The following is a 28,000-nucleotide window of genomic DNA, read 5'->3' as shown; positions in this document are numbered from 1 at the left end:
GCTAGCAGCAATTTCTTTGTGCTAAGCTAAGTTAGCCGTTAGCCATATTTACTGCAAAGACATGAGTGGAATCAAAATGTGATGAAACTCATGGCAAGAAAGGAAACAAGCATATTTCCCAAAATGTCAACTTTTCCTTTAATTAAAAAGGAATTGAAGTCAAATGGAAATGAATATCAGTAAATATAAAAACAAGATTTATTGCTGATCATTGTCTACATGGTACATCAAAAACAACTGCAGTCATAGATGTGGAAAAAACGTTCAGTTTCTTTAAAGTTTTATGTACATTTTGCATGTTTGAACACAAAAACATAAATTATCATTTCATAAATTGTCATTTCCACAGTAAAGCACAGTTAATCGTTTTTAATACATATTTTATTCTTTTATAAAATACCGGAAAAGACTGCATGGGCACTAAAAAATACAAAATTCTTCTGTTTCCAAGTCATCTGAAGTTTTGGCTTTTTCACAATAGATCAACAATTTGGCTGAAGCTGTTACATCTATTATAAGACATTCAAACTTGAAAACTATTATCTATGATCTGTGGTACACATACTGCATTTAACACCATATACATATATGAACAAAAGTTTAATACTGTGCAAAATGTAACTGCTAATAATCCCTTAGGGCCAGCAGAAGGTCTATTCTGCATGTCTGTGTGTACTTGCGTTCTTGTATTTTACAGTGTCCAAATGTACAATCAGTATATGATTGGCATCTTATTTCTGTATACAAATGATCAATCTATGTGTGTGTTCATAGCCATGCAAGTATTGGGAAGTATTTGTACTTTCTCTTCTCAAAAGCCCGATCACACACAAGATATTCAATAACAATCCCTTGATAAATAATATCATACAAGTCATTACATTTTGGGAGCCAGCTTCCCAACATTTTCTCTGTTATTACGGTATATTCAGCGTTTTTGTTCACTCAAACTCCTGCATTCCTTCCTCCATTGTAACATGTTTGATAAATAGAGAAATTAAGACCAATGTTACACCCCATAGAGCTGTGTGACACCTAATAGTCCTGTACAGGTTCATACCTGGGAGAGTAGGCTGACTTCAAACAGAGAGACCTTTCTACAGTGTCCATGGTAACATGAAAGAGAGGCCCACTTCCCCTTGGGCCAGGTCAGGCGTCTTTGGTACTCCTCTTCTTCCTCTTCCTCACCATTAAGGAAGTCATACTTCCTAGACAGCCCAGTGGAGGTCTTACCACTTCCCAGGTATGGGTGTGCCGCACTCATACCAGCCTACATAAGTAGCATGTGACTTCCCTCCAATCTCACCAAAGGCAACAGGTTCCTGTCTCATCGCTCTGTAGAACCCTGGTACAAGAAGTGACAGGTTTAAAGTCTACATAATGAAGACCTGTATTTATGATTTATTAATGGATATGTTAAACCAAAATACCTTGTCTGCCTGGTAGCTGGTCAGCTAACATCTGGGTGCCAGTCCGTCCATCCAGGAAGGAGTCCACAAACTGACAGTGGTCTTCACCATGTCCTGCCTGATCGCCAATGTTGTAGAACTTCCCTACAGAGATGGATGAGAAAGTGTGTTGTTGGCTATTCAAAAATCATGACACATGACTAGTCTTCAATCTGGGGCTGTAATTGGTTTGACTTGATAATCCACTAGAAATCGGAGGAAGGAGTCAAGAGAAGTTAAGTCTACACTTCAGTATAACAGCCATCCCCTTTTGTAATTGTAATTTGTTGGTGGCCCTAACAAGCTGCTTAGTTTGTTAATGTTTCAGTGGACTGTAATTACCATTGAGAGAGTCACTCAGGTAGATCTTGTATCTCAGGGAGTTGCAGAGCTGGATACCCACAAACTTTCGGTACCAAGTTCTCTTGACATACTGCTTCCCGTTGCATTCAGAGTAGGCATCGGTTTTAAATGGGAACTGAGTCCAGATGGCATCTTTTCCTGTGAGGAAGTCATTAGATGCAAAAATGCTTAATGCATGTTAAACTAGGGAACATTCAACATTTTGAAAAAGCATCACTTTTCTGCAACATACTGACAATGAGAGGAAATAACAATATTCACCTGAAACATGTTCGCTGACTCGAGGATCCGCTACAAATGCGAGGGAAAGTTGCAATGAATAACATCATCAAAACAACTTAAAATGAATGCAGAGCCATGAGACATCATGGATATTGTGCTAGATGAACCCTAACTTGTATTAGAGCCAATTCGGCATCGTAGTCACAGTGTTTATCCCATAAAGGCAAGACTTTGATTGCACAGGGGCAAGACAACGCTTTACCATCTTAGTGTTCTCATCATGAGTTTAAAAACACAATAGTTGATACTTAAGCTGCACAACAATCAGTGCAAATTCAGCTTTTAAATTAGCTTACTCTAATTACCAGGTGGATGATATGCCTCTGTTAGAAACCTCAAATGACATCTGGTAAGCTGACAACGCCCTTGAGTCTTAATCAGTGGGATCAGTTTGCCATGTTGAAATCATTACACTAACAACTGCCTAATAGCCCACCTTCTGGGATGCTATGCAACACTAATCGTCATCTGATAATTAACTATATATATGGTGGCGCTGACATGAAACTAATTATGTAAGAGAAAACACATCAGTTTTTATCAGGGATTTCCTCTTATGGTTAACATGGATTACATGGTTTGTAAAAACTTGCCTGATTCTGTGCTGAAAGACACAGGATCACTGGAGGGTCCGCTTCCCAGCTCATTCTTTGGTGTTACTTGAAATTCATAACTGAAACAAGAATTACATATTAAGAACAATAAATTTGAGACATACAGAAAAAATGAATAAAATGTGTATCAAAACTTTTAGGAGTTTTCAATCTGAATTCTTCCCTTCTCCACAACTGAGATATTTTCATGCTTTGGACAGCAAAGTAAGAAGGGTCACACACACTCTGTCACACACACACACGCACAAACACAAGCAGCTGATGGTTATTCCATGTGCTGTGCTCAGATGTCCTGGCAATCGTTGGGTTAGCAAACCCAGCCCAGGGGAAGGTTCTGGTGAGTTTTGAGAGTCCAGATGCTGAGATCTAATTAAAAACTCAGTGAACCAATCCAGCCAGATTTACTCAGCTTTCGTGTCTTGTTGGCCAATTTGCATGTGAAAAATCAAATGTGATTCATTTATGACTTATTCATTTGTGACTTAGTCTTGCGTAAAGTGGAGGGGCATTTAAACTAATACACCGCTCTTGATGAAGTCTATGGTGAACTGTTCTAATGTAATAAGCCAGCATCTCAAGTATAATGTGTTTGTTAAGCTAAAGGTTTGTATGTATATCCTGTACAAATAAACAAATGGAAGACTTCAGAAAGAGAAACATCATGATGAGTTCAGATACAAAATGATAATAGACATATTAGAGGAAAGGTTCCCAATAGTCAGGAGCCAGAATACACTTAGAATGTAAGTGATGGAGGACAAAATCCACAGTCATCCTTCTGTGCAAAAATGTATTTAAAAGTTTATCTGAAGCTCATGACGTGTCCAAATGAGTGAAATCAAGTAGATGTCTTTCAACATTACAGTCCTTTTTGTCCCAAAGTCCCTGTTTTTGTTTCTGTGCTTCCTTCCACCACAGCTCAACAGGGAAACACTGTCTGAAGGAATTTGATGCTAAAAAACTGTAAATCTGGCACGCATCCACTTGATATGACTAGGTCAGACTGCTGAAGCTTCATATAAGCTGAACAACTTTTAAATGTATTTTTGCACAAAATGACTGTGTGGATACACTGATTTTGGCCCACATCACTTACATTGAAAGCCCATTTGAAGCGCATCTTTTAACAGTCAGTATGCCATATGGGCATCTGACTGTTGTTTTAAGACAGTCTTTTTTTTGTGAACCAGTCCTTTAATGTCTAACAGCAGTCTTGTGTTACATACCTGCTCTCTGGTTTGAGATTCTCTACCGCTGTGTGTGTCTGGTTGGTCGTCAGTATGGACACCTCCTCTCCATGAGGTCCTACAATTTTGGATATAACTTCATACTCTAACAAAGGAGCAGAAAAAATGTGCAGTGTGCTTTTAATAACGGAAAACACTCCTAATTTCAACTCTAAACAACTACACATTATCAACATCATTCATTTCTCATTCCTCAATCGATGGATTGCCCCTTTAACATAACAACATATTATTGAACCATAAAGTATTGACTAAATGATTTCTTAAAGTCCCCCTCCAGTCAAAATGTTTTTCTCTTCTTGGTCCTTCAGATGGATGGTTGAGTTTCACTGAGCAGAATGATTGAGAATTTGAAACTAAAATCTGTTTAAACATTAATCTGCTGAAGCTTAAATCTGAGTATAAGATGTGTACCTACAAGCATGATTTGTGACATCACAACTTGGAGACACTGGAGGAGAATTTTCAATGATGGAGAAGGATTATTTTTTATTTTAAGGTTTTTTAAAAAGTAACAACATTTTTCGAGGAAAAAACTGTTCACACAAAAAATATTATTCCAAGCAGTGGATTTTTATATCTCCTGGAGGGGATCTTTAACCATTAGTAAAGCCAACATATAAAAACTTTCCACAAACCATCATTAGAAAGTAATAGTAAAACATATTTGGAAGCATTGGATTCCTTTTAACGTCACATTTCAACCCCAACCATCACATTTTGCTGTATTTTCTCACATCTCTCTCATCAAACCCACACTATTCAAAATATGATGGTGTTACATTAAAATGCTTCCACTGCAAGATAATACAAACTAAGCGCATTTAACAGACAGTAAAGGTCTAATGATCTTATGGATTTGTGATACTAAATTGCCTGGGTACCTTTTGAACAAGTTGTTTTAAAAATGCATTTTGGCCTTTTCTGGAAGTGGCCAAACAGTTCATCCTGACAACTCAAGATCTGTCAATATAAGTTTCTTTTTACTATTCTATAGAGCATTAATACATGATTTATTAACTAAGCTTTTACTCACAAGCATGTATGCCTTAAAAGAAAATGGTTACATTCACATATATCTGTACAACTACAGACTCAACTATCCATGACCATCACTTTGTCACTCATAAAACGTGTTTCCAAGGGTTTTATGAATGTATAAAAACAAAATAATCAATTCAGTCAGTTTTTAGTCAGTCATCCTTTCATTTGCAGTTACTGTACCTCTGGTTTCATTGTCAGACTTCTGCCAGTCAAGAATGACGAAAGACGGGCAACCTTCCACGGTCATCACAGTGAGGTTGGATGGTGGTACGCGGGGTGGACCAGTCACATTCAGATCACTGCCCTCCTCATCATCAGGGAAGTATGCAAGGGAGGAGGTGATAGAGCATGGCTCATTTGGCTTTTTATCTGTCTTATAGACTACATGGGGAGCTGTGGATAATAAGAATATGAGTTATTGATGTCATATCCCAGCCTTAAAACACAAATTGTGTTGCTTACAGAGCTGTTAATTTTAATAATGAAGCATTTTAATGTAGTAGAAAGATAAAATGGCCCTGGTGAAGTCTTACCTACAAAGCGCTTCTTTCCCATGATGTCCAACTCCGATGCAGGCAAGGAACTGAATACAGACGAGTTGTCATTTAGGTCAAAACGGCTGCCTGAAAAGGAAACAGTGAGAGGGCTTGGAGTTAGTTTGATGTGCCAGCAGTCCCTGGCAGCTCTCTCTGTCCTTATTTTTACAGCTCTGGCCCAGGTCAACAACCAGCCCGCCCAGCACCTGCTCTGGCCTGCACTCTGGCTATTTGTCTGCCTTTTAATATTCAACACTTTTTCTGTGTCTTCTGTTAATACTATGTGGTACATACCCCAAGCTGCATCACCTGATTATCAGGAGAATGCATTGTCTCATACTGTCACACTCACAGCTTTTTCAGTTACATATGTTCTCACATACATGGAGGTCATTTTACCTCCATATATGAAAGCAGCTATTATGATGAGTTGTATCGCTCCTCATTGATATTAAAAGTGTTCATACTGTTTAGGGCCGGTGCAGAGGTGGTTGTGGGCTGTCTGCGCTCTTGCTTGGGTTTGGCTGTGACCAGTGGGAATGGCTTCAAGATGGACTCCTTGTCTCCTTGTTTCCGGTCCATGGGTTTATCTGAGGACAGAGAGCAGGAGGAGGAGAGATCAGTTCTTCACCCTCATCATCTGACTCACAGTCATACACAGTTGTGATCCATCTGCTCTGGCCATCCTCACTGAGCAACTCAGTGGCCTTTTCCTGGCTGCTGAAAGATCAGAGATTGCTTGTTGTGTAATATCTCTTGTGCTCTTTAAAGGGGAAAAAGGTCTGCCAGAATACATTTACTGACACCAAGGGTGCCCAGATGCTCAGATGCTCTCTCTCTCTCTCTATCTCTCTCTCTCTCTCGCACACACACTCTCACTCTCACACACACACACACACACACACACACACACACACACACACACACACACACACACACACACACACACACACACACACACACACACACACACGCACGCACGCACACACACACACACACACACACACACACACACAGGTTTTGTGCACACAAGTACAACTATTTGAGCCACACAGATACAGAGGAGTGAGAGAGAAAACAGCAAGTGAAACACAAAAAGCCCCAAGAAAACGTCAAGACAGCTGTGATGAGCTGTAATGTTTAGGTAAATGCTGCTGCATTAGGACACCTTGTAGATATTATTGCAAGCTACCACAGGTGGAGAGTTGTGAGAAGAGGGTCCTACAAGCATTGCAGCATTTCAACATGACCTTGAGGAAAAATGTAGAGTGGAACTAATATTGAATAAATGTGATTCATGTGGGACTAATAAACAAAACAAGAGTGCTTTCACACTAGCAGATTCAGTTTAGCAAGCTTCATTCAAACAACAAAATAAGTGTCATGTTTCATAATATTTTCTGCATTGAAAGAGGAGTGTGAAAGAAGAGGTTGAAGTACCACTGGCTTAAGGAGCAGCTTAGGCTAAGCTGTTGTCTGTATGATTATAGTATAGAGGAAAAGGTGCTGCAGTGTTCAGTGCAGCCATCACTGTTGGCCTCACCATGCTCACTAGGTTTTCCCACCAGGTTGGTTTTCTTGTTGACAGGAATAGAGGGACGCAGAACTGCAGGGAATCATGGGAAACAGAGTCCATTTCAGATTTAGAATCACAACTGAAACAGAGCAGGTGGTCGGCACTGAAGAGGAGATACACAACTGAAAACAAATGTTGATGGTTATTTTAATTGTGCAATGATGATGAAAGAATGTCACGTTCATGGGTATGAAAACAGACGTTAAGCAATGCAAGAGACTGCTGTAATGCTGTGCGCTGTGAAATGAGTGTGCGCACACATACACACAGGCATAATACAAATGACAATAAAGCACATAAAAAGCCAAGCAGATTGCATGTGAAGTGCTGCTGCAGAGCACTGCCATGGTCTGTGACTGATGAAAACCATGTCAGTGTTAATCTACCTTGAAACCTGTTTTAACTACTCAACTCTCCAGAGGTATAACCAACAAATTATAAAAAAAATAATCCTGAAGATGAGAGCAAGGTAATAGATCCAATAGGTTTTTTTTTGTCAGATTATGACTATTAAAAATGATTTTGGATAAGATGCAATTGGACCATCGAATTTTCCACAACATTCCTGCATTACAAAGCCACAATAAAATTAGGTTCAAGCCAAGCTATGAGATGAAAACCAGATCAGTTTCAATCAAAACTGAACACAAGGAATGAGTTGGCTTTAATGAGCTGGATAAGTGATCACAAGACAGTGCAAGGCTTTGTAATGAAAACATCTTTGCTACAAACTGTCACAGTCAGCTTCTTAATATGAGGATTTTAACATGATTTAATGTAATTAAACAAGTAAATCTTACTCAATTTTGTTGTGATATCTTAGAGGAGCTGGAGAAGCCCTGGGATTCTTGACAAATTAAATTTCCTTTACATATTTCATATCTAAGCTGTTATTTGATTTCCAGAGTATCCACTCCCTTTGCCATTTGTCACTCTTATCTCAGAGATCAATTAGTGCTCGTTCTGACAACACTATTCTGTAATTATCTAAGCTAGCGATGTCAAGGCCAAAAACACCTCAAAAACATTTCTCTTGGAATTGTTTCCTCCCTGGGCATTGCTGGAGTTGACCTCCCCCTAGTCTGCATAAATCAGGAATCTCTGGTTTATACTCTCAAGAGAAACAAAACATTATCTGCCAACAAGTCTCACTGATGAACACAGTATATTCAAAGAGTGCCTGTGAATCACACATGCTAAAGGCAAAAACATGCTTACACATGAAGTCACATAATATAGTGATGCAGTAATTTGGAATGCCAGTCTCAACATATACAAACAAAAGACAAGTATGTCAAGTATGAAGAACTGATAGCCTCAAAAAAGTGATGTAATGCTTTAACTGGGCAAGGAATGAAAACAGAGCAATAGTGATGTAATGTGATATTGAGTGATGTCAATTATACATATGTCAACAATACATCTACGCCATTTTAAAATATAATTTGGTTTACGTTCTATAATTTCTACAGTGAATGTATTTGAATGCCTGTTGAACAATAAACCAACCCAAATATCAGGCTCTGATGCAATGAAGGCTTTGGATCTGTAAATTATAAACAGCAGCAGTGGTTTTTGTGCTGGTTTCTGTCAGATAACTTCATCTTCAGGTTAAGAATGAGAAAATACAAGCACTCAAAACAGAGACTTATGTTCAGACTAGAAAAATATTCCCTCTGAAATACATACCAGTGTCTCAGGGGTTGTTGTTTTTGCAACACGCACTCACATTTCATGGATGGGATTCATGAATGGACACTGTCCATTACACACCTGCGGTCCACTATGAGTACAGCTTTGAAACAGATTCAATTTGAAATGCCAATGTGAAACTGAGCTCAATAAAACTGTCAAGGACACGCTCTAATTCACGTTTTGCCAAAGCACGTTCTGCACTAGCTTTTGTTTACTGTACAAAGTAGCAGAGTGCTGTTATGTTATTTCTAACTCAGTTTCAAGTCATTAATTTAATTGATAAATGCAGCAACGTGAACTACATATAGATTTGGTCTTTTAAAAAAGTCAAAAGTACAAATGGTCATTAGGGAGCTTTGTGCAGGGTGGCAGGCAAAACAACTATTCTTTTCTGTAGAGGTGCTTCCAGAGAGCCTTGTGACTCCTTGAAGACCTCTGAAACCACCCAAGTTTCCAGAAATAACACACACCAGCTGTGACATGGGACTGAAGCACAACCTCTTTTCACAACTCCAAGCAACAAGGAGTGAGCGAAGCGTCACGATTAATTTATGTGGTCCAGACGTGGTTTGCATTACTACTTGAGATGGATTCAATTACTTTAATTAACTGAGCCTGCCTGGCAGAATGGAAATACTGTGATTGACCAAGAAAAAAGGGCAGACCACATTCACCTTTCACAACAAGCAGGCTGAAGCTGTTCTAAAACTAATTCAAACCATTTCTTGATTACAAATTCATATGTGCTGTAGACTAAATAATGTGGAGAGGACAAGTATTTGCCAAAATTAGAGTTATATGGCTTCAGTCTCTGTCCGTGCTACTGGGACTATACATATTTGAAAACACAGACCACGACTAGACACAAAACACCACACTGACAGGCAAGCTGAAAATCACAAAGCATGAGAGGATTGTGACAAAAGCACATATCAGTGTGACTGTGTGGGACAGGACATAACAGTGCCTCATGGGTTAGTGAGTGAGGGACACTGAAAGGTGATTATCTTGGTTTGTCTTTACCAGGTTTGTCTTTGGACCACTCAGGTTTAGGAACAGCATTGCCCCTATGATGCGTCCCATCAGCTGTTGGAGGGAGAAAAAAGTCTGTTATAAAATCTTTTGTCTCAGTGTAATAAACATACCAAATAAGAAGAGAGCCAGAGAGAAGAAAAAAAGTTGTTGTTTTTGCCTGTCTCACTATTCAATGTCACCTGGAGACATGCTTGTGTTTTTAACCTGGTTTTACAGATGTGCTGGATATACAAACGGAATTGGCATGAATTCAAAACATAAATTCTATCTTTTGGCATTAATCGCTCCTCATTCTTCTTTAACTCTGGGGATTGTGCGGGTGTGTTTGAGAGAGGAAGAGATACAGAGAGAGGAAGAAAAAGACAGACTGGCTCTGGCGACTGTACTGTCTGCCCAGGGCTTGGCTTGGCATGGCTGGTGTAAAATGTGGTGTGTACTGGCCAGTGCTGTGGCCAGACTTCCCACCCGGCCAGGAAGAGGGACCATAAATCATGTTAACGATCATGACCCCAGAGACGCCACTGCTGCTCGTGGTAAAGGTGTGAAATACACACCGAAAGAGAGGGCCATCGAGCACATGTGGCAGAACGTGGGGAGCATATGGACTGGAACAGGAGATAAAGCTGAAGATAGAGTGACAGGGAGAAAGGTTCAAGTGTTCAAATGTGTACTGTATGCATTAAAATGCAGATTGTGTGCTAACTCAAGAGCCATGAGTCTGTTTGTCTTCTTCTGTAGATGCACAGCTGCAGACAAAAGCATGAGTGAGTGCTGACAGGAGAGGATAATCTGAGGTAGCTGCTTGGGAAGAGGGACTGAGAGGAAAGGAAGAGAGTGCTCCATTACCCCCAGGTGTGCTGGAGCTGTGAGAAGAGGGGAATGTCTTGGGTGGAGAGAATGGTCTGACACCATTACGAGGGGAATGAACTCGGTTGCGAGACAACGTTGTGTTTCTTCCTGCTGGAGGATCTGATGAGCTAATGGGAAAACGAGGGACTTCAGCATTGGAGGATCTGATGACACCAGTACCTAGATGAGCAGAAAGGCAATTGGGGAGGTTAGGGATGATCCACTTCCAAGCTTTATAGCTTTACCTGGATGGAATAAATGATATTGCACATCAGTGAAATAATGTAGAAAAGTGGATAATGAATGAAATGAAAAAGAGGCATAAATGAAAATCTGAGAAAGAAAAGTTAGCCAGACTGTGCTGGTTGTGAATGGGCAGGAGTGAGGTGAGTGTGTTGGACTGATAATGAAGGCACACATGGAGGCAGGGACAATGATGGGGTGGGGTGTGTAGGGCGTAAGAATGGAGACGGAGATGGGGAAGCAGTGACATCATCCAATGGTTTGAAGTACAACTGAAAGCGTTCGGTTCCATGTGGTTTGACGAAAGCAGAGATGGTAATGGGAAAAACTTGTCATGGTGTTTATCATGATTGTAACTACCAGCATTCTCTGTAGCCAGGGCAGGTCTTGGTAGAGGCTTGCCCTCTTCTGGTGGACTAGGAGCTGTATGAAAGAAAACTCACTATTTATCTACGATAATATGTATACAAATAAAGTTTGACTTTTAAAAGGGGCATGTCTTTCCTGTATATCTTAAAACACATGAGACGATTGTTGGTTTTAAATCAATGGTAGCAAGAAAGGCATTTTTTGTGATTTTGTCACACAGAAGGGGTCAACTCTTACATCTAACAATACAATACCGAACTCTGATTGGAAGACAGATTTAGATTGCACAGGCTAACTTTGTTTTACCAGTTGAGAACATCTAATTAAGGTATGGAAGGCTGCTAAATAGTCTATTGCAAGGACACATTTTAGCAACTCATTGAAATGAACTGGGAATCTTAATTTGATAGATTTTATTCACTAGATTCTGACAACAACAGTATCCAGTATTTTTATTTTTTTTATTTTTTGAAAACTCAATACATATACAACCAAATTTTTTAATTAATATGCCCCTTTTAAAATGTAATTTTAGATAAGGTCTTTATACTTAAGTGTGGATTGCTGATTGGAAGAAAGTAGGGTCTTTACCCGTAGGGATTCCCTGCCTTGGAGTAGAGTGGTTCCTGGTCTTAGGCTGAAACTGAAGCCCAGGTTGAAGTTGTGGTCTGGGCCTAGATGTGGGGTGTGACTTGGGGAGAGGTTCAGAATGGGACTGTGTCTGGGTCATTGGTGGAAGTTGTGGTTGGGAAGTGAGTTGAAAATAAGGTATGGGAAGGACCTTGCTCTTCGCTGAAGGGTGTGATGGGGGTCCTGGCCGGGACAGAGACTGTTGTGGATCCCTGGTTCGGGTCTTTGTCTTATTTTTTGATTGGGGTTGTGTCTTGGGCTTTGGCTGGAAAATCCCATTCTTTGGTTGAGGTATTTTAGGTGGTTGGGCCTTAGACTGCCTGGGCTTTTTTGGTTTTGGTTTTGGTTTTGGTTTTGGTTTTGGTTTTGGTTGTGGCTGTGGCTGAGACTGTGGGTCAGTTTTTGGTTGAGGTTGTGGTTGGAAGGTGGGCTGGAATTTGTCCACTGGTTGAGGGTGTGTTTGAGTTTGTGGCAGAGTTGTAGATTGCAATTGTGGTTGAGGTTGGGGTTTGGTGTGAGTCTTTGGTAGAGCCTGTGTCTGAGATAAATGCTGAGGTGTTGAATTAAGTGTTTTAGGATGTGCAACAAATGTGGGCTTGGATGTGGGTTGAACTTGCAGTTGAGGCTTGGTCTGGGTCTTTAGTTGAGGTTGTGTTTGTTGTTGTATGTGATGTTTTGGTTGTGTTGTTGAATGAGGTTGTGGTTGAGACTGGAGCTGGGGTGTGGTTTGAGGCTGTGATTGGGTATGTGGCTTTGGCTGAGATTGTGACTGAGTTTGGGTCTGACGTTGGGGCTGTGGTGATGCTTGGGGTTGTGATTGAGGTTGGGTATGGGGTATGAACTGGGATGTTGGTAGAGGTTGTGTTTGACTTAAGGTCTGGGGTATGGACTGAGATGTTGGTTGGGATTGTGTTTGACTTAGGGTCTGGAGTATGGGCTGGAGTGGTGGTTGAGGTTGTGTTTGACTTTTTGACAGGTTATGGACAGTGGTCTGGGATGTTGGTTGAGGTTTGGGTTCAGGTTGATGATGATACAACGGCTGGGATGTTGAGCAAGGCTTTGGGTGATGGGGTTTTGGCTGATGTTGGGGTCGATAATGTGGCTGTAGTTGGGGTTTTGGTTGAGGTTGTGTATGAGGTTGGGACTGGGGATTTTGTTGTGATTGACACAGGGGATATCCTCCATGTTTCTCCACATTTGTCTGGGGGTCTGGCACAGAGGCCATAGTGGCTGAAATGTGTAGTGTAGGGCGTGGCTTGGGAGGTAGGGGGACCTCCAGGGGAGGAGGCAAGACAGATCTGAAGAGGTCTCCTCCTCCTAGGTGGTGTGAGAGAGAGAAAATATGGCTGTGATGCCACAATACTGTGCTGTAAAATATTATTTCAAATATGATAATCCGTAGGAAAGGTTATTTCGAAAATAAAATAAAACATTATGTTATTTTATTATCTAGAAAATGACAAAAGCAAGACATAAAAGGCAATAGCTGAACAGCTGAAATTTAGATCAGCAGAAGTGCCAGCATCTACTGGCTTGAGAACTCACAGATCTCACAGATAATCTTGGACTAAAGCACAGGTTACACAATAACTTCTACTGGCACTAGTCTGATAGAGGGGATCCAATTTCAAAGGCACACAGACCATATGGAGGTATTTTCAATGTAACAACCGTGTTACTACAGACAGACTCAGCTACCATGGCCAGGATGCCTGTGAGCGACAGCCATCCAAATCCATTGGCTCTGCCTCTAAGAGGCTATGACACATAAGGGTTTAATAGTCGCTGATTGATCGCTTGCTGTGGGATTTTGATGGACCATTCTAAATTGATTGTTCAATCTGATCAGATGCTCACCTCAGTAATAAAGAATGATAGAAAAAAGAGAGGAAGTCAGAGAATAAGAGATAGAGAGTGAAAAAAAACAACAGGAAAGCTAAACAAGTAGAAATGGCATTCCAGGCTATAGTATCTGTACTCAACTTTATATATATGTAATGTAAAAAATACCTCTGTTTTTGGGGACCGTTGGTTAATTCAGTGGAATCTGAACAGGAATTACAACAGTGGTCAACTGTTGTTGTTTGTTTTTTTCATGGAATTACACTTTATCTATTAAAAGGAAATTAAGACTAGCTTTGTGGTGGTGGTACATTCAGGTACTCCTCGGGTCAATCATTTTTAAGTTAATCACTATGAAGTTGACCTCAAATGCTGAACAAAGTGCCACAAAATATCAAATTGGGTTTTATGATACCCAAGTTTACAGTTTCACTTCAACACAAGATGGACAACTGGCCTATTCGATTGTATTCAGACATATCCAGGCCTAAACTAGGGCAAAGCATCTGTGTGACAAAACTCTGGCTTTATGTAATAACAAGTAAGGGCAATTGTGTATACAGTATATATAATAAAAGATGAATGTGAGAGAAGAGGAAGGGAAAGTAAAGAAGAAGAGAGATTCTGCTGGAGTTCCTGTTGGGGAGAGAGGAATGTTTGGTGCATGCAGTTTGTCATGCAGACTTTACATCTTCGACTGCACTGCATTGTAAGCAAAAGCTTCAGGTTTGTAATCAGCAAACATGGTGATGAACAATCATACTGTACATACTGACAGACATGTAGTTTAATATATGAACTGAGTAGTCTAATATATTAACATAAATAGCGTTGTGGACTGATGGAGTTGGTACTGATGAAATTTCAAATAAGAGACAAGAAAATTAAGAAATACAGTGCTTATATTTGAGATATGATTGATCTGACTGAAATGCAAGGTTACAAGGTTTTCAGTGCTCATCAAAGGTTGCCACTTTCTGATGGACTGGGAACAGGAACCCATGACATGAGGTGAGAGTGGATAAATGGGATTCATTGTTCCAGTTTTCTAGTACTATTGGCAGGCTTGTCTAAGTGATTGACAGTTTGAGTTATGATCTGTAATTAATTTGAGTTGATATATCGTCATAAATCAATCACTGTAAAAAAATAACTGACAAATATAAAAGACCCTTAAAACCATAATTAAAAATCATTATGAGCTATGTAGTTTTATGAAAATGCCATGCAGCCAAGGCCATCTACCTTAACCTGATTAAACAGCTGACACCATCTGCTCAAGTCCAGGGGGGGCTTAGCTGAGTTACTGTACATGTTCAGAGCATGCCACTTTTGCTCATGCAGCTATTGACAGCCTCTCAATTACAGACTGCCAAGTCTATGATTGCACGCAGTACGATTGAGAGCCATGAAGCTTTTTGAAAACCATTATTCACTGTTTACCGATTGGCTGTTTGGTGACCACAGGCACTATGGGTCCAGGGGTTGACAGAGAATCCTGTCTAGTAGTTGTGGTTGGAGCTGAGAAATATAGTGTACGTTAGTGGATACGGAAGAAAGCTTGTTACTGTATATCCTGTAGAATGTACAAAAACTATTCTATGTTCATTAAACAATGAGCTAAGATTTCCTGCAGGATAGTGATAAAGACATAATAGTCAGACATAACATTAAGATTTTCTTTCTGACCTCTGAACTAAGCTTTAGGTCAGAAAATGCATTACCAAAGGTTGTCTTTGGGGCTATGTTCCGGGAGACGGGCACTCTGCCCTGGGTGCTGTTATGGAGAACTGACAAGGACAAGGGAGAAGAGATTAATGTCAAGGAGTCAACACTGAAGATGCCTTTTTAGGAAGAGAAATTACAATAGCAAAATAACGACAAGCGACAAATCAAATGAAAAACCGGTACAGGTCTGAATGCTTGACCCCTACAATGAGGGGATCTGGTGGCTCTGTTATGCTGTGGAGGGTCACTGAAAATCAACACAAAGTTATTCTGAGTTTATCCTATGATGAAACATTTCTGTCCTGATGAGAGTGGTCTCGTCCAGGCTGACAATGTCCCCATCCATAGGGGATGAGGAGTCACTGAATGGTTTAATGATGAAAATGATGTAAATCATATGTTATGGCCTTCACATTGCATTGAAGATGTTCTGGTGCCACATAGTGGCCCAACACCTTACTAAGACACTTTCTGTTGTTTTTTCCTTTAATTTGTCCCTCGTGTGTATGTTGTGTACTTCAATGTTATCAGGCATATAATACAGACAGCCAATATTTATCAAATGTTTAATCTTATATTATCCATGCCAGGCACCTAAGGAACAATATAGTTAAGTGTAGGAAACTAAAAGCTTTTTAACAAAGGGTAAAGTGGGTTCAATCACTAATTAAAATAAACACACTTTTGGGTAGACTGGGGTGAATTTATTGTTCATATATCTGTATACTGGTCTCCATATAGTAATGCTGTATATTATTCATGTTGTGCTCAGTCTTCATGATCACACAGTTTGAAAACAGCTTTAGAGGTCATGGAACCTGCAATAAAACAGCAAAATGAAAACTGCGGATTTAAAAAAAACGTGAGATTGGTTATGATGAGGTCTTTTCTGCAAGTTAAAATTCTTCCAGTGCTGAGTCTTAAAGCAAGGGTCAGCGAGAAGGGCTGAAACAGACATTTCTGGGCAGTGATAAATCAGTGCATTATAAAAAAAAACTGCTGCTGTATTAAGTAGGGTTCAGTAGGTTTGACCAAAAACAGCGTGTCTCTATTGGCTTACCATGGCGTGGAGGAAAGGGGAAGGACTGTGGACCTGGTGTTAAGGGTTTCTGGTGGGTGAAAGACAAGAAGACACAGAAAAATGTGTGAATAGTGCAATGTCATTTAAGGAAGTATTCTTATAACAATATGTGCTACTTCTAAATGTACACTCTGTCTTCAAAACCATCTTTTTTCTGCCTTTGTCTTAAAACTCTTAAAACCTCTGCTCCATGTCGAATTGGTAAACTCCCTGGCGAGAAGATTGTTATTCAAAGTTTCCCTCTTGAGGGGTAGGTGTTGTGTCTGATTTCTAGCAGCTGTGATACTTTATGAATATGAAGTTAGCAGCATATGACACGACAGCTCTGCACTGTCAGATAATTTGTGCCACCTTTCCCCTCACAGCTTCTTTCTACAATGCTCCTCCACTGTCCTTCATCTTTCTTTTTTTCTCTCCTTAATTCCACTCCAGAAGTTAGCGAGCTACAGACTGCTCTCCTGGCTTGGCCTGTCCTGGCTGCACTGATGCTGTTTCCATTCAGCAGTTGGATGGAAAATTAATGAAGCAAACAACCCTGTGAATAGCATACACTTACTAAAGAGCACAACATGGACTCGAAAGCATATTTCTTGTTCCAAATACACACCCTGTTCCCGAAAATATTTACCTTTGCAGTCGCACTACTGTCACATCTTTCATTTAGCATATTCTACTACTATAACCCCCTGTTTCCACATATTAATACAATATGGCCGTAAAGAGAAAAAAACTGCCAAAAGGCCAAATTATAATGTTAAGTTATAATATTTTAGTTATGCCTTTATAAGAAATTAAAAGTGCATCCAGTACATACCACAGGGTTGACAGGACGTTTGACGAATTTCCGGATGGCCTTCTCTAGAAACACAACACACGATTTAAAAAATGAGTTAATAGAAAGTGAAGAAATGAAATAAAACCACATTTTAAACATGCTTAGCTCAACATGTGTTTCATATTAGATGATTTAATGAGAGGGTTCCTCAGTAGTGGGTTAATACAAGTAAACCACAAGATGATTTGGTAACGCTGTTCAGTATCTAAGGGTTTATATGATATTGTAAATGCATTTGATGTCACTGTGATCACTCCCACTTAATTGGGGACACTTAACATCTGTCATCATGTATTAACATTAAAAAAGATGGAAAACATTGCTAAAATAGCAAAAGAACTTTTCCGTAATAAACTGAACAAACAGATACACGCACAGGTTTTTTCTGGGCTGTGAGATAACCAGAAATTTAGCAATCATGCTTACAAATTCTGCTTAATCATAGACCAGAGTTTAGCAGCAGGAATACTTTTCTCTGTCTTTTCTCACTTGAAGAAAATTTGAAGATTAATTTTTTTAATTTGTTTCACCACTCAGTGGGAACATAAAAAACAACATACCTTCTGCTCCCCCCGTGCTGATGTTGTGAATGACTGGCTTGCTCCACACTCCTGTGCCATCCTTAGTGCTGGGCTGGACACCAAACTCATAGACTGTATTGGGCTTCAGATTGTCAATGACTGTTTCACTTGTGGGGCAGGTCTGGTAGTTCCATTTCCTGTTCCTCTCCCGATAACGCACTGTGTAGTGTCTGGGCCAAAGACAGATCAGAATAGAGCGTGTTGATTGTATACGTAAAAAGTTTGTGTGAGGAGACTTGCGAGGAATTCCCAGGCATTTAAAGCTAGGGACATTCACAGTTTGAATGTCACACTAGAACTAATGAAGTACTTCTAGATAATGTAAAATTCAACTGTCTTGTCTTATTCGGTGGTGTATAGCAGTTCTAACAATGTTAACAATGTTCTAACAATAGCAGGGTTAGGGATTTGATCTCACTGTATGGTCCTTTTAAGAAATATGTATGCACTCAATACAAAAATGTCCATCTTAAGGTTTCCAGTGTGTTTAACACTGCATTACTGCTGTAGTATGAATTGCACAGTCAGGATAAAATGTGTCGAGGCTGCAACAGAAAATATTCTTCCCACAAAAAGGACCAATGTTTTCATTCAGAAGATGCATATGAAACTGATATTAGGCATAAAAGCAACGTGAGATTAATTCCAAAAGGCAGAGCAGGATGAGATCAAGTTTTTATCAAATTCTTTCAAAATCGCTTTTTGCATAAAGATTCAAATAGAAGAGTTTGTTCAGAGAAGGAAAACTGTCTCATACAGTACACTGCGTGGGTGGACTGTCCTAAACACCTGTGTGTACAGTCTGTTAGGGATCCACTGCTCAGTAACCTGAGAGACTTAAGGGAGTCATATACTGTTTATACAGTTATACCAGAGACTCTGCGGCAAATGTCTGAGAGAGAGAGAGAGAGAGAGAGAGAGAGAGAGAGAGAGAGAGAGAGAGAGAGAGAGAGAGAGAGAGAGAGAGAGAGAGAGAGAGAGTGACTTAACCTTTTACCATCTGTTTCTGTGCTTTCCAAAAAATACAATACAGCCAGCGGACATGAAATGTAAAAGTCTGAAAAATAATCCTCATGCACTTTTGCATTCTTTTTTTTTCAGCACATCAATGAATGCGCACCAATCTGTCCCTCTGTATTTGCAATGTGGTATTACAATCAAGTTGTCGAAGAGAATGTGCACGTGAGTTAGTTTGTAAGCTCACCCATCTTCAAGACAGTCGTTCATGACATTGCCTTCATAGGGGGTTTTCAGCAGCGTCCCCCAGGACAGGAGAACTGAAGTGGGCGTCACTGACCCAATGACTAAGTGAAGCGGCTTCTCCAGTTCCACTTTACCTGAGAACAAATGAACATTATCATATAAGTGTCCAAATGTCCTTGTTTCATGTCTGCATTTCCTATTAAATTCTTATAGAAGTATTACCTGTGCATTGCTTCTTCACCTCATTGGTTGGGATGGGCTGGACAGCAATAAGGTATTTTGGTTCGGCATCTATAAAAAGAGAAACTAAAGGTTAGTTTTACAGATCCTCTGAGACTCCACAAAAACAAACTAGTCAAAACACAATCCACATATATGTCATAGTTGTCTGGTCTTTGTCTCTTTGTGGAACCCACCAAACTCAGTCTCGTAAGGCTGTCCATTCTCAGGCAGCTGAATGAACTGTTTGGAGAACATGCTGCTGCCATAGCCCAGGATGTAGCCCTCAAGCTTCGTGTCAGTGTTGGGACGCAAAAACTTCATCACGATGGTGTCTCCTGATGCACTGATGCGGACTTTCATGTTCTGACGTCTCACTGGAGAGGCAGGAGAAGACACAATTGTTTCATGTTTTCATTCAAGTGGTTAGTCTTGTTTTGTTTTTAAGAAGATCACTGCGCTTGTGACTAAATGCTCTGGCTTCTAAACCACACTTGCAGTTTGTCATGTAAGTACTCATGGGAAATTATATTTCACAATGACAGCAACCAGGAAAACAAAGTAATTAAAACTTTTATTAGATGTAAATTAAGGAAATACTGCAAAAAAAATATAGGAAAAGCTGTCACAAAGTGCAGTACCTACAACCCTGAAACAAACTTCTTTCTCCATTTTAGTCTTGTTTTGTAAAACCAGAAAAGCTTGCAAGGAACAGTTCACAGAGTAACAGAAATACTTCTATTTGAACATCCTGTGCCTTAGCTGATTGAATACTTCTGCTCTCCATCACTTAACAAGCACTCTAGGAGTATATACAAAGCAGACTTGCTGCTGGTTTAAGATGTCTGCTGAGGTTTAAGTTTTTTCCGAAAGCTAATAGTGGTGATTTTATTAAGGGAGTACAACACTAGAAGACGTACTTAATAATACTTTTTATTATGTGTTTTCTAATTGGGTGAGAACACGACTTTTATAGACATTGCAGCTTCCTTGTTAGCAGGCACAAGATATGTTTCTGCTCTCAGAAGTAGCTTTTGAAACAGATATGCTGTTATTGCGAATCAAGGTCTTGTGAAACCTTGGTGTCAGCAAGGCAAGCATGATTTGAATGATTTGATTTGACTAAGATAATACATGCACAGGCATATTTTCCCATTCACACACACATGCAAAATGCATGTTTCAAGCCAGAAGCGACTTCCACACAGTAACACAGGCCCAATCAACAGAGCCAGGGGACAGATTTCAGATGAGGACAGGCGCAAAAGGGTGGAGCTTGGTAATCCTGAGCCAAGAGAGGCTGCAGATCAGCTCATGTTTTTGGTCAAGGTAACCATGACAACTTGAACTTGGTCTTCAGTTGTGATAGCTGAAATGAATGTGTAAAGATCAGAGACTTGCATAGAGTCAGATGGAAAAAACAGAAACAGAAGAAAATCAAAGTTAGGTGTTTGAATATTTCGTGGAATGCACAAAAATGTGATGATTTCTGTGAGTGATGAAGTCTGATTTTCACAGGCGAGCTCTTTAAACCCAAAGAAAAAATTGACGAAAACTATTTTGATTTGTCAAACATCTTTTTCTAATACTATGTAACTTTTTCTTTCATCCAACAAACAAGAAAAGGCCATTGTAGTCTTTATCAGTATCACAACTCAGTATACTTGTTTTGGACTGAAGTTGTTGCCCACTGAATGTACTGTACCATTCTTGGCTGTGGCTGGCTTGTGTTAAATCCTAAGCAAGCAAGTCTCAATACAATGAAGCAGATTGTAACAAGTGAATTGACAAGAAAACTCTAGGTCTCTGCATGCACAGTGAAAGGATGAATTTGCTTATTTTTTTCTCATTACTTGCCTCTGCTATGTGGCCTTCAACACAAGCCAATAACTGGGCATGCTAACAATAAGTCAATTCATTACATGCAAACAGGCATGCAAATCAACATCAGGAAGCTCAGACAAAAGCAACTGGGACCGAAGTGTGACTTATGACTGACAGCTGGCCCGTGGACATGTAGAACAATAAATAATCACACCAGGCCAATTTGACACACAAGTTTGTCAATTTAAGCCTGTTTTTATTAGATCGAAGTGCGTTTTATTTCAAACGTTCACATCCTTCTCAAATCAACTTAGAATTTAGAGCATTCATACATTTAATTATATTTCCATGAGCTCTGTTTTTGTCATTTAAATTTGTTGAGTTCTACAGTGGAAATCACTAATGAGTCTATGGGGACATAAACTTTCACCCCTCATTGTCTTCAAGGCTTAAAACAATTGACTTTCTGCCTGGGTTATGGTTTGTACTATACTCTCCACAGCACATGTCCTTGGCTCATATTTCAGTGTTAAATGAAATAGTGGAACTTTGCATGAGGAATAATGCCAGCAGCTGCCAGACGCCAAAACAGACACTGACAGTGAAAGACGGGGAAGCCCTGGATTTAAAAAATACCCTTGTACTTTTCCAGCTATGTGTTTCCTATCAAAACTGCATTTGTTTTGCTTCTCTCATCAATATTTCCAATAAAACGCAAGTGAGGTTTTGCTCACAGGGAGAGGGGCTGAGAGCATATGAAACATTAGGAAACGTCTGGCAGCACGTTTTTAAAACTCCAGTACAAGCAAACACTGGCCTGCTCCCAGGACAACCCATCCAAAGCCCAGCCATTTGGCCCACACATCGCTAAGGGACTGTTAAGACTTATCAATATTTCCAGAGTAAAATGAATAAGACTTTGGGAACTGATCAGTCACAGCCCTGATAATCAATCAACAACAGTACAAAGGAATACTATTGACATTTTAGCTAGCCAGAAAATATCTCTAGGCCACAACGTCATGTTGTGTGTTTGCATGGGCCTGCAGCAAGTCATTTCAGATGAATAGTGAGGAAAATAATGGATGATTATTTGAATATAAATTCATCCTGAGGGCAGTTTTACGGGCGATTCCGACCCTGTCAAACTCATGAAAACAGTGATTTACAGCCTCATCAAATGACATGTAGCCACAGTGTAATTAAACCCATAACCCTAATATCCAATTCATCATAGTGAAAGAAAACATTCATTATAACAGAGAGAAAATGATATAATGCCATGAAATAGCCAACAATGGATCTGCATCTTAATAAATTTCATCTGCAGGTCATGGTGAATTTGAAAACAACACCATGAATGTCATTCTCACTAATGATGGGCAGTGACAGTTTATTATATAATATACTGTAAATCTCACAACGAAGACTAATCCCTTCAATTAAAACATCATGACATAAGCAGACTATCTTCATATGCATCCTAAGAGAACAACCAATTAATCAGCACTTATTCTATGAGCAGATCAATCATAACGCTGACAGGCGGCCAATAAACATGTCAGATTATACAATAAACAATGCCACATCATTTAATAAAGATTTCATCCTTGTATTCAACCTGTTTTAAACTAATAACCAAAGGATGTAATCCTGCTGGCTTGAAAAAGAGAAACACCCTCAAAGTGGAAACTTAAGCTTGGCTCAGCAGAGCGGCGATTTTGGATCATCAGCAGTGATGTATGATCCTTCGGGAAAGGGAGTAGGTTAATGGGGTTGTCAGCATAACACGCTCGCTTCACTTTCAGCTGCAGTGCAACATGATATTTTTTTTGTGTGTTTGGTGTTTAGAAATAAAAAGTGCATCTTTACAGTATGTGCAGCGTTTTGGCATCACCTTTCCAAATGCTGATTTACTGTCAATTCGAACCACAGATCATCACCACTGCAAGCTCTCTCCACTATTTCTCTCTTCTCTCTTGGTTCTTATGAGGAGGACTGCATTCAAGTAAACGCTGTAGAATAAATACACTGAGATCATCTCAAGACTTTTCCACTGGTGCTGATGTGTGAACTAATGAACTATAAATATCTGAAGCAAAGCCTCAGAAAAAAAAACTTGGGGCAGGACTACAAGGCTTGTTTTGTTTTCAAAATATGCAATGGAAAAGAACTTTCCTCTCTTTGTTGAAATTAATGTGGTAGTTTTGGTGGATGGAAGTGACATCAAATAATGCATGCATGTCAGTATGTCTTGAGTCGAAGCAGCTGAACATCACAGCTGGGATCTACAGATTAACCAAATGCGGGTATAAACTCTTTATAGTGGCCTTCAACTTGTATGTGTCACACACATACATATCCATTTAAATCAATTAAACCAACAGGAGATGTCATACACACACACACACACACACACACACACACACACACACACACACACACACACACACACACACACACACACACAAACACACCCACACCCACACACACACACACACACACACACACACACACACACACACACACACACACACATACATATTCAGGATTTGTGTGCATGGTGCCCTGAATCTCAAAGTGATTTTATGCAGCTCTAGCGTACAGTATTTCACCCTCTCAGGTTTCTGTCCTGGAAGAGGAGACTTGGCTTCACGCACTGTGGAGACAGAGACAGATGTTTTATGGCTCTTGGTAAAACAGTCACCTTCATTTAAGGCAATGAAGTGTGAAAATCTCTCTGAGCCCCGTGCCAGCCAGAGCACAGAGGGTTTAAAATCATTTAGCTGGTGAGCAAACGACAGCTGAACTGACCTATATTAGATCGAATGGGAATACCCCTAGCCTGCAAACCAGTGTAACTCAGCCCAGCAAATATCTACTGTAATTCAACTGGAGCCTCTTTGATCCCATCCTGCTCGGGAATAATCCCACTCTCAGGCTCACAGGAGGAGATGCCAGGAGGCCTCACCTTGCAGCCCAGTGGGAGAGAGTTGTGCCTGGGATTGTACTCACACATTTTCCCCTGCCTTGGCTTCTTCCATGTTGGTCTATCCGCTCTCACACTATATATCCCCTTGTCAGATTCGACTGAGCAACAGCTGTTTTCCCTTCCCCTGTGGCACTGCTCCATCCCATCCCTCTCTTCCTTTACTCAATCTCTGCTGTTCTATATGTGTCGCCAGCCATCTTTCCATCAACGTGATCCTCTCTCAACTTCCTAAAGTGCTTTGAATTTATCTTTCTTGTCCTCTAATCTCCACTACTTTTCTCTCTACCTCCATATTTCCCTCTCATTAATCTGTGCATGACATGTAGCTGTGTTTTGCCTGGCTCAGCAGCAGTTTCCAAGCCATATATTGTCTTGAAGCGGGTTAGTAGTAAATAATGTCTTGTATTAAAATAGATTCAACATATTCAGATTCAAATATAGACTCATAAATGCAAGTGCATAGTACAGATCGTAAAACCATAGATCTGCCAACTCTCACAATACTGTTATCCTATAATATCTTTAACACAAGAAAGCAAACTCACTTAATTGCATAACATGTTTCATTCTAAAACCAGCTCCAAGAAGAACAGTGATACAACTCTCCTCCTAAAGCAAAAACACACATTTCCCCTTTCATCTACAGTACCTCCCAAAGCTCCCACACTGTGATTTGTCTGTGTGCCAAGTTCAGCCGCCAATGTTACGCACTGGAAGCAGCCTTTTCCATCATGCTTACTTCTCTATACCGACTCCAGCCTGCTCACCTCAAATCAATTTTACTACCATCAAAGTCTTCTAAGAGTCCCCAAGTTTTACTCACAAAATAGAGCATGGCTGCAAAGCATTGAGTCAGAGATGGAGAGCCAGAGTTCAGTGTGTTTGCAGTGGGATAATGAGACAATATGGCAAACGTTTGTGGAAAATATGCTGTTTTCCAAGAATGTCATGAGATTCCTAATCAGACCGAGGAGGCACAATATGCTATAATCCACTTATCAAAGTGAGTCTGTTTTATGTTGGAAAAGAAAACACTTTATGTAGGAGTAAAGGATTTAGGAGCTCTGACACTGGTTATCCTTGTATTGTTGATAAAATCCTTCAAATAGCAATTTGTATTTTCTTTGCAGATGATACATATTTAATATGTATATGCAAAGACATCATTGTGATAATCTCCCTCATGTACTTATTTTGATACTTTTTCACTGAAAAGAAATTATGTGTCTAGAGCACTGTCTGTGTTGAATTTGAAAAGACTCTTCTCAGGTGGTTTGATAAAGTCCAGTAATAATATCTATAATGGTTGAAAGAATGAAACAATGAAAAATATTTTTGCTTGAGGCAACAAATGAAAGTAATTAGCCAAATTATACACCTTGTCTGCTTTGTAGATACAGTTCCAGGAAAGTCATCCTATCAGGTTGTTTACAAGTCTAACCCCTGACCCCAAACCTGGAAACACTTTCATTAAAACCTGTGAGCAGTAAGTGACCTATTTCACTGTGTCTGCTCACCTCATTTCAGGGAAATGGGGATTAACCACAGGGATTGTAAAAACACACAGTTTCTAATCGGGGCAGTTTGAAAGTTCGACAGGTGGCTCTTGAAAAGAAACGTACTTCCCCTCCTTCCCTTTTGGGAAGAATCAGAGAACTTTCCAATCCGTTATTGAATCTACTTAGGTGATTTGTTTTCGGGGAGACAATTTGAATTGTTTTTATTGCACTCAGTGCAAGAACAAAACAGCTTCAACAATTCTTGGGGGAAAAAATGTGTTGATAAGTTATGTAAAAATGTTGCTCTATAACTACTTGAATGTTTTGAATCAGCTATTGAAATAGAACACTACTCCAAACTGTACTGTAATACTGATCAGCTGCAGCTTGCTGTGTTTTCTGGACAAAAAACAAGTTTGTTGGAAACACAATGCTACATTTCCACATGTGGTAATTAGGGATGCATCTTATAAAAATGTTAGCAGCAATTCATATTCCAACTGGAGGAAAATGCCCAAAGAATAGCACTGAGATTGAAACATGTCATCTTTACATGTATCTACATATTTCTGCTGCTTTTTGTTTGTCTTTTGCTCATTGTGTGCAGGTTCCTCTGAAAACTGCAAGCAAGAAGCTTCTAACTTTCTTTATCATGATGGAAACAATATTTGTAAATGGCTTCCATCACTTGATTATATATAATTTGTATATAGCTCACTGGAGTTACAAAATCTTGACTGTTGTCATATATCCATAAGACAAGTGCCAGTCTTACTAACCTAACATGCATTTGGCACAAGGCAGAGGCATTTGACACAATGATAAGACCATGGAAAACTCATTAGTCTCTCACAGGGAAAACACAGATATGTTCACATTTATACATACTGTATTAGTAAACTGTATTAACTAGTCCACCTGACTTGCATGAGTCATAGACAGTATAGGGACAACATGATGATGAGCATCATCATGTTGTCCCGTCAGATGCACACCTGGGTGAGTGACTCATATGGATGTCCAGAAAATATTGGTATCACCTACCTCTGCTTCTGCGAGGAGCGGAGGGACTAGAAAGAACTATCCCAGCGATGAAGGCTATGATGAGAAGGACCATAAAGCTGTGTGAGTGCTGCTGCATCCTAAACATCATCACTGCTGTGGTCGGCTGTGAATCTCAGGTGTAACAGCTCAGAGATCTCAACACGGTTGCTCAGCGGTAACTTGCTGACTGAATAAATCTTTTCTAACAGGTTGAGTGTTAAGTGTGCTGCAGCTGCAGGACTCTGGAGTGGCTGGACTACTTCTCTGAGCTGGTGGGTCTCAGGACTAGTGCAGCTCACTGGACTGGACTTCTGGATGCAGCAGGCTTCTCCTGCACCATCTATACCTCTATAATGGAGGGAGGGGACAGAAGGAGTCAGACACACCCACTCCCCTTACCCTCCCCCACCTTTTCTTTCAATCTCTCCCACTCTCTCAACACTCCCTTTCTCTGGAAAAGGATTGCACAGTTTTTCTCCAAACTTCCCACCCTTTTCTGTCTCTTTTCGTTTCTCTTCAGGTTTTTTTCTCTGCTCAGTGTGGTGTGTCCGCACCAATCCTGCTTTCCATCTGCAGAGGCCTTTTGACACTTTTTATTGATTTTATTTCTTTTCTTTGCTTCTCTTAAACTAAGTATGTTTATATGCACACAAATGTCCTTGTCCATATTAAGAATATGGAAGTTAGCATGGCCCTTAAGAAACCTGGTTATTTATACCCATGTACATGTATAAATTAGTACAAACCAAACACGAGAGAAGAATGTTCATTACTAACATTTTTATGTCCAATTAAAATTTGTATCTGTACATGGCAATTACGGAATGCTTATTGTAAGGGAAAGTGGTTATTGTGATTATGTGATTTAAAAAAAAAAAAAAAACAATGGTTATGGTATGGTTAGATTTATGCAACTGAATCACTTTTTAAAGAAGGGAAATAGTACTATCATTCCCCACTCCAGTCTTTGCACCCTTGCTTTTAGTCTTACTACAGATGCCATACTACTCCCCATGTTGATACTGGACAAAGATTGTGAGGTGCAGAATTATCCAAAAAGGATGTATGTCATACTATAGGGAGTTGTGTAGCAGTGTCCAGGTGTATCTGTGTGGGTGAGTTACAGTTGTGGATGAACCAACATTAGTTTCTGGCTGGCTGAACTTTGATGCACTTTCCACTCTTTTGGATCAGCTTTCTAAATCTGATTGCCAGCCATAA

The 28,000-nt window shown here is 39.9% G+C and overlaps 1 protein-coding gene across 3 annotated transcripts; it reads right to left on the bottom strand.

Moving 5' to 3' along the window:
- Nucleotides 1-184: 184 nt before the first annotated feature.
- On the bottom strand, nucleotides 185-27,067 carry LOC133992534 (target of Nesh-SH3). Of its 3 annotated transcripts, XM_062431180.1 has the most exons (20): nucleotides 26,780-27,067; nucleotides 19,618-19,797; nucleotides 19,424-19,492; nucleotides 19,203-19,335; nucleotides 17,978-18,168; nucleotides 17,397-17,440; nucleotides 16,562-16,610; nucleotides 15,498-15,563; nucleotides 10,687-10,869; nucleotides 9,829-9,891; nucleotides 7,078-7,140; nucleotides 6,002-6,124; nucleotides 5,532-5,621; nucleotides 5,179-5,391; nucleotides 3,934-4,039; nucleotides 2,687-2,766; nucleotides 2,073-2,102; nucleotides 1,791-1,949; nucleotides 1,431-1,553; nucleotides 185-1,345 (listed from the first exon to the last, which is right to left on the bottom strand). In XM_062431180.1, exons 1-20 carry the CDS (start codon nucleotides 26,886-26,888, stop codon nucleotides 1,230-1,232), a joined length of 2,190 nt encoding a protein of 729 aa, XP_062287164.1. In that variant the 5' UTR covers nucleotides 26,889-27,067; the 3' UTR covers nucleotides 185-1,229. The 3 variants fall into 3 exon arrangements, with proteins under 3 accessions (XP_062287164.1, XP_062287165.1, XP_062287167.1); XM_062431181.1 differs by lacking the exon at nucleotides 15,498-15,563; XM_062431183.1 differs by lacking the exons at nucleotides 10,687-10,869; nucleotides 15,498-15,563.
- Nucleotides 27,068-28,000: the final 933 nt, after the last annotated feature.

This window comes from Scomber scombrus, chromosome 13 (assembly GCF_963691925.1).
Source record: "Scomber scombrus chromosome 13, fScoSco1.1, whole genome shotgun sequence".
Taxonomy (NCBI): Eukaryota; Metazoa; Chordata; class Actinopteri; order Scombriformes; family Scombridae; genus Scomber; species Scomber scombrus.
This window is presented reverse-complemented; position numbering and strand designations above follow the sequence as displayed.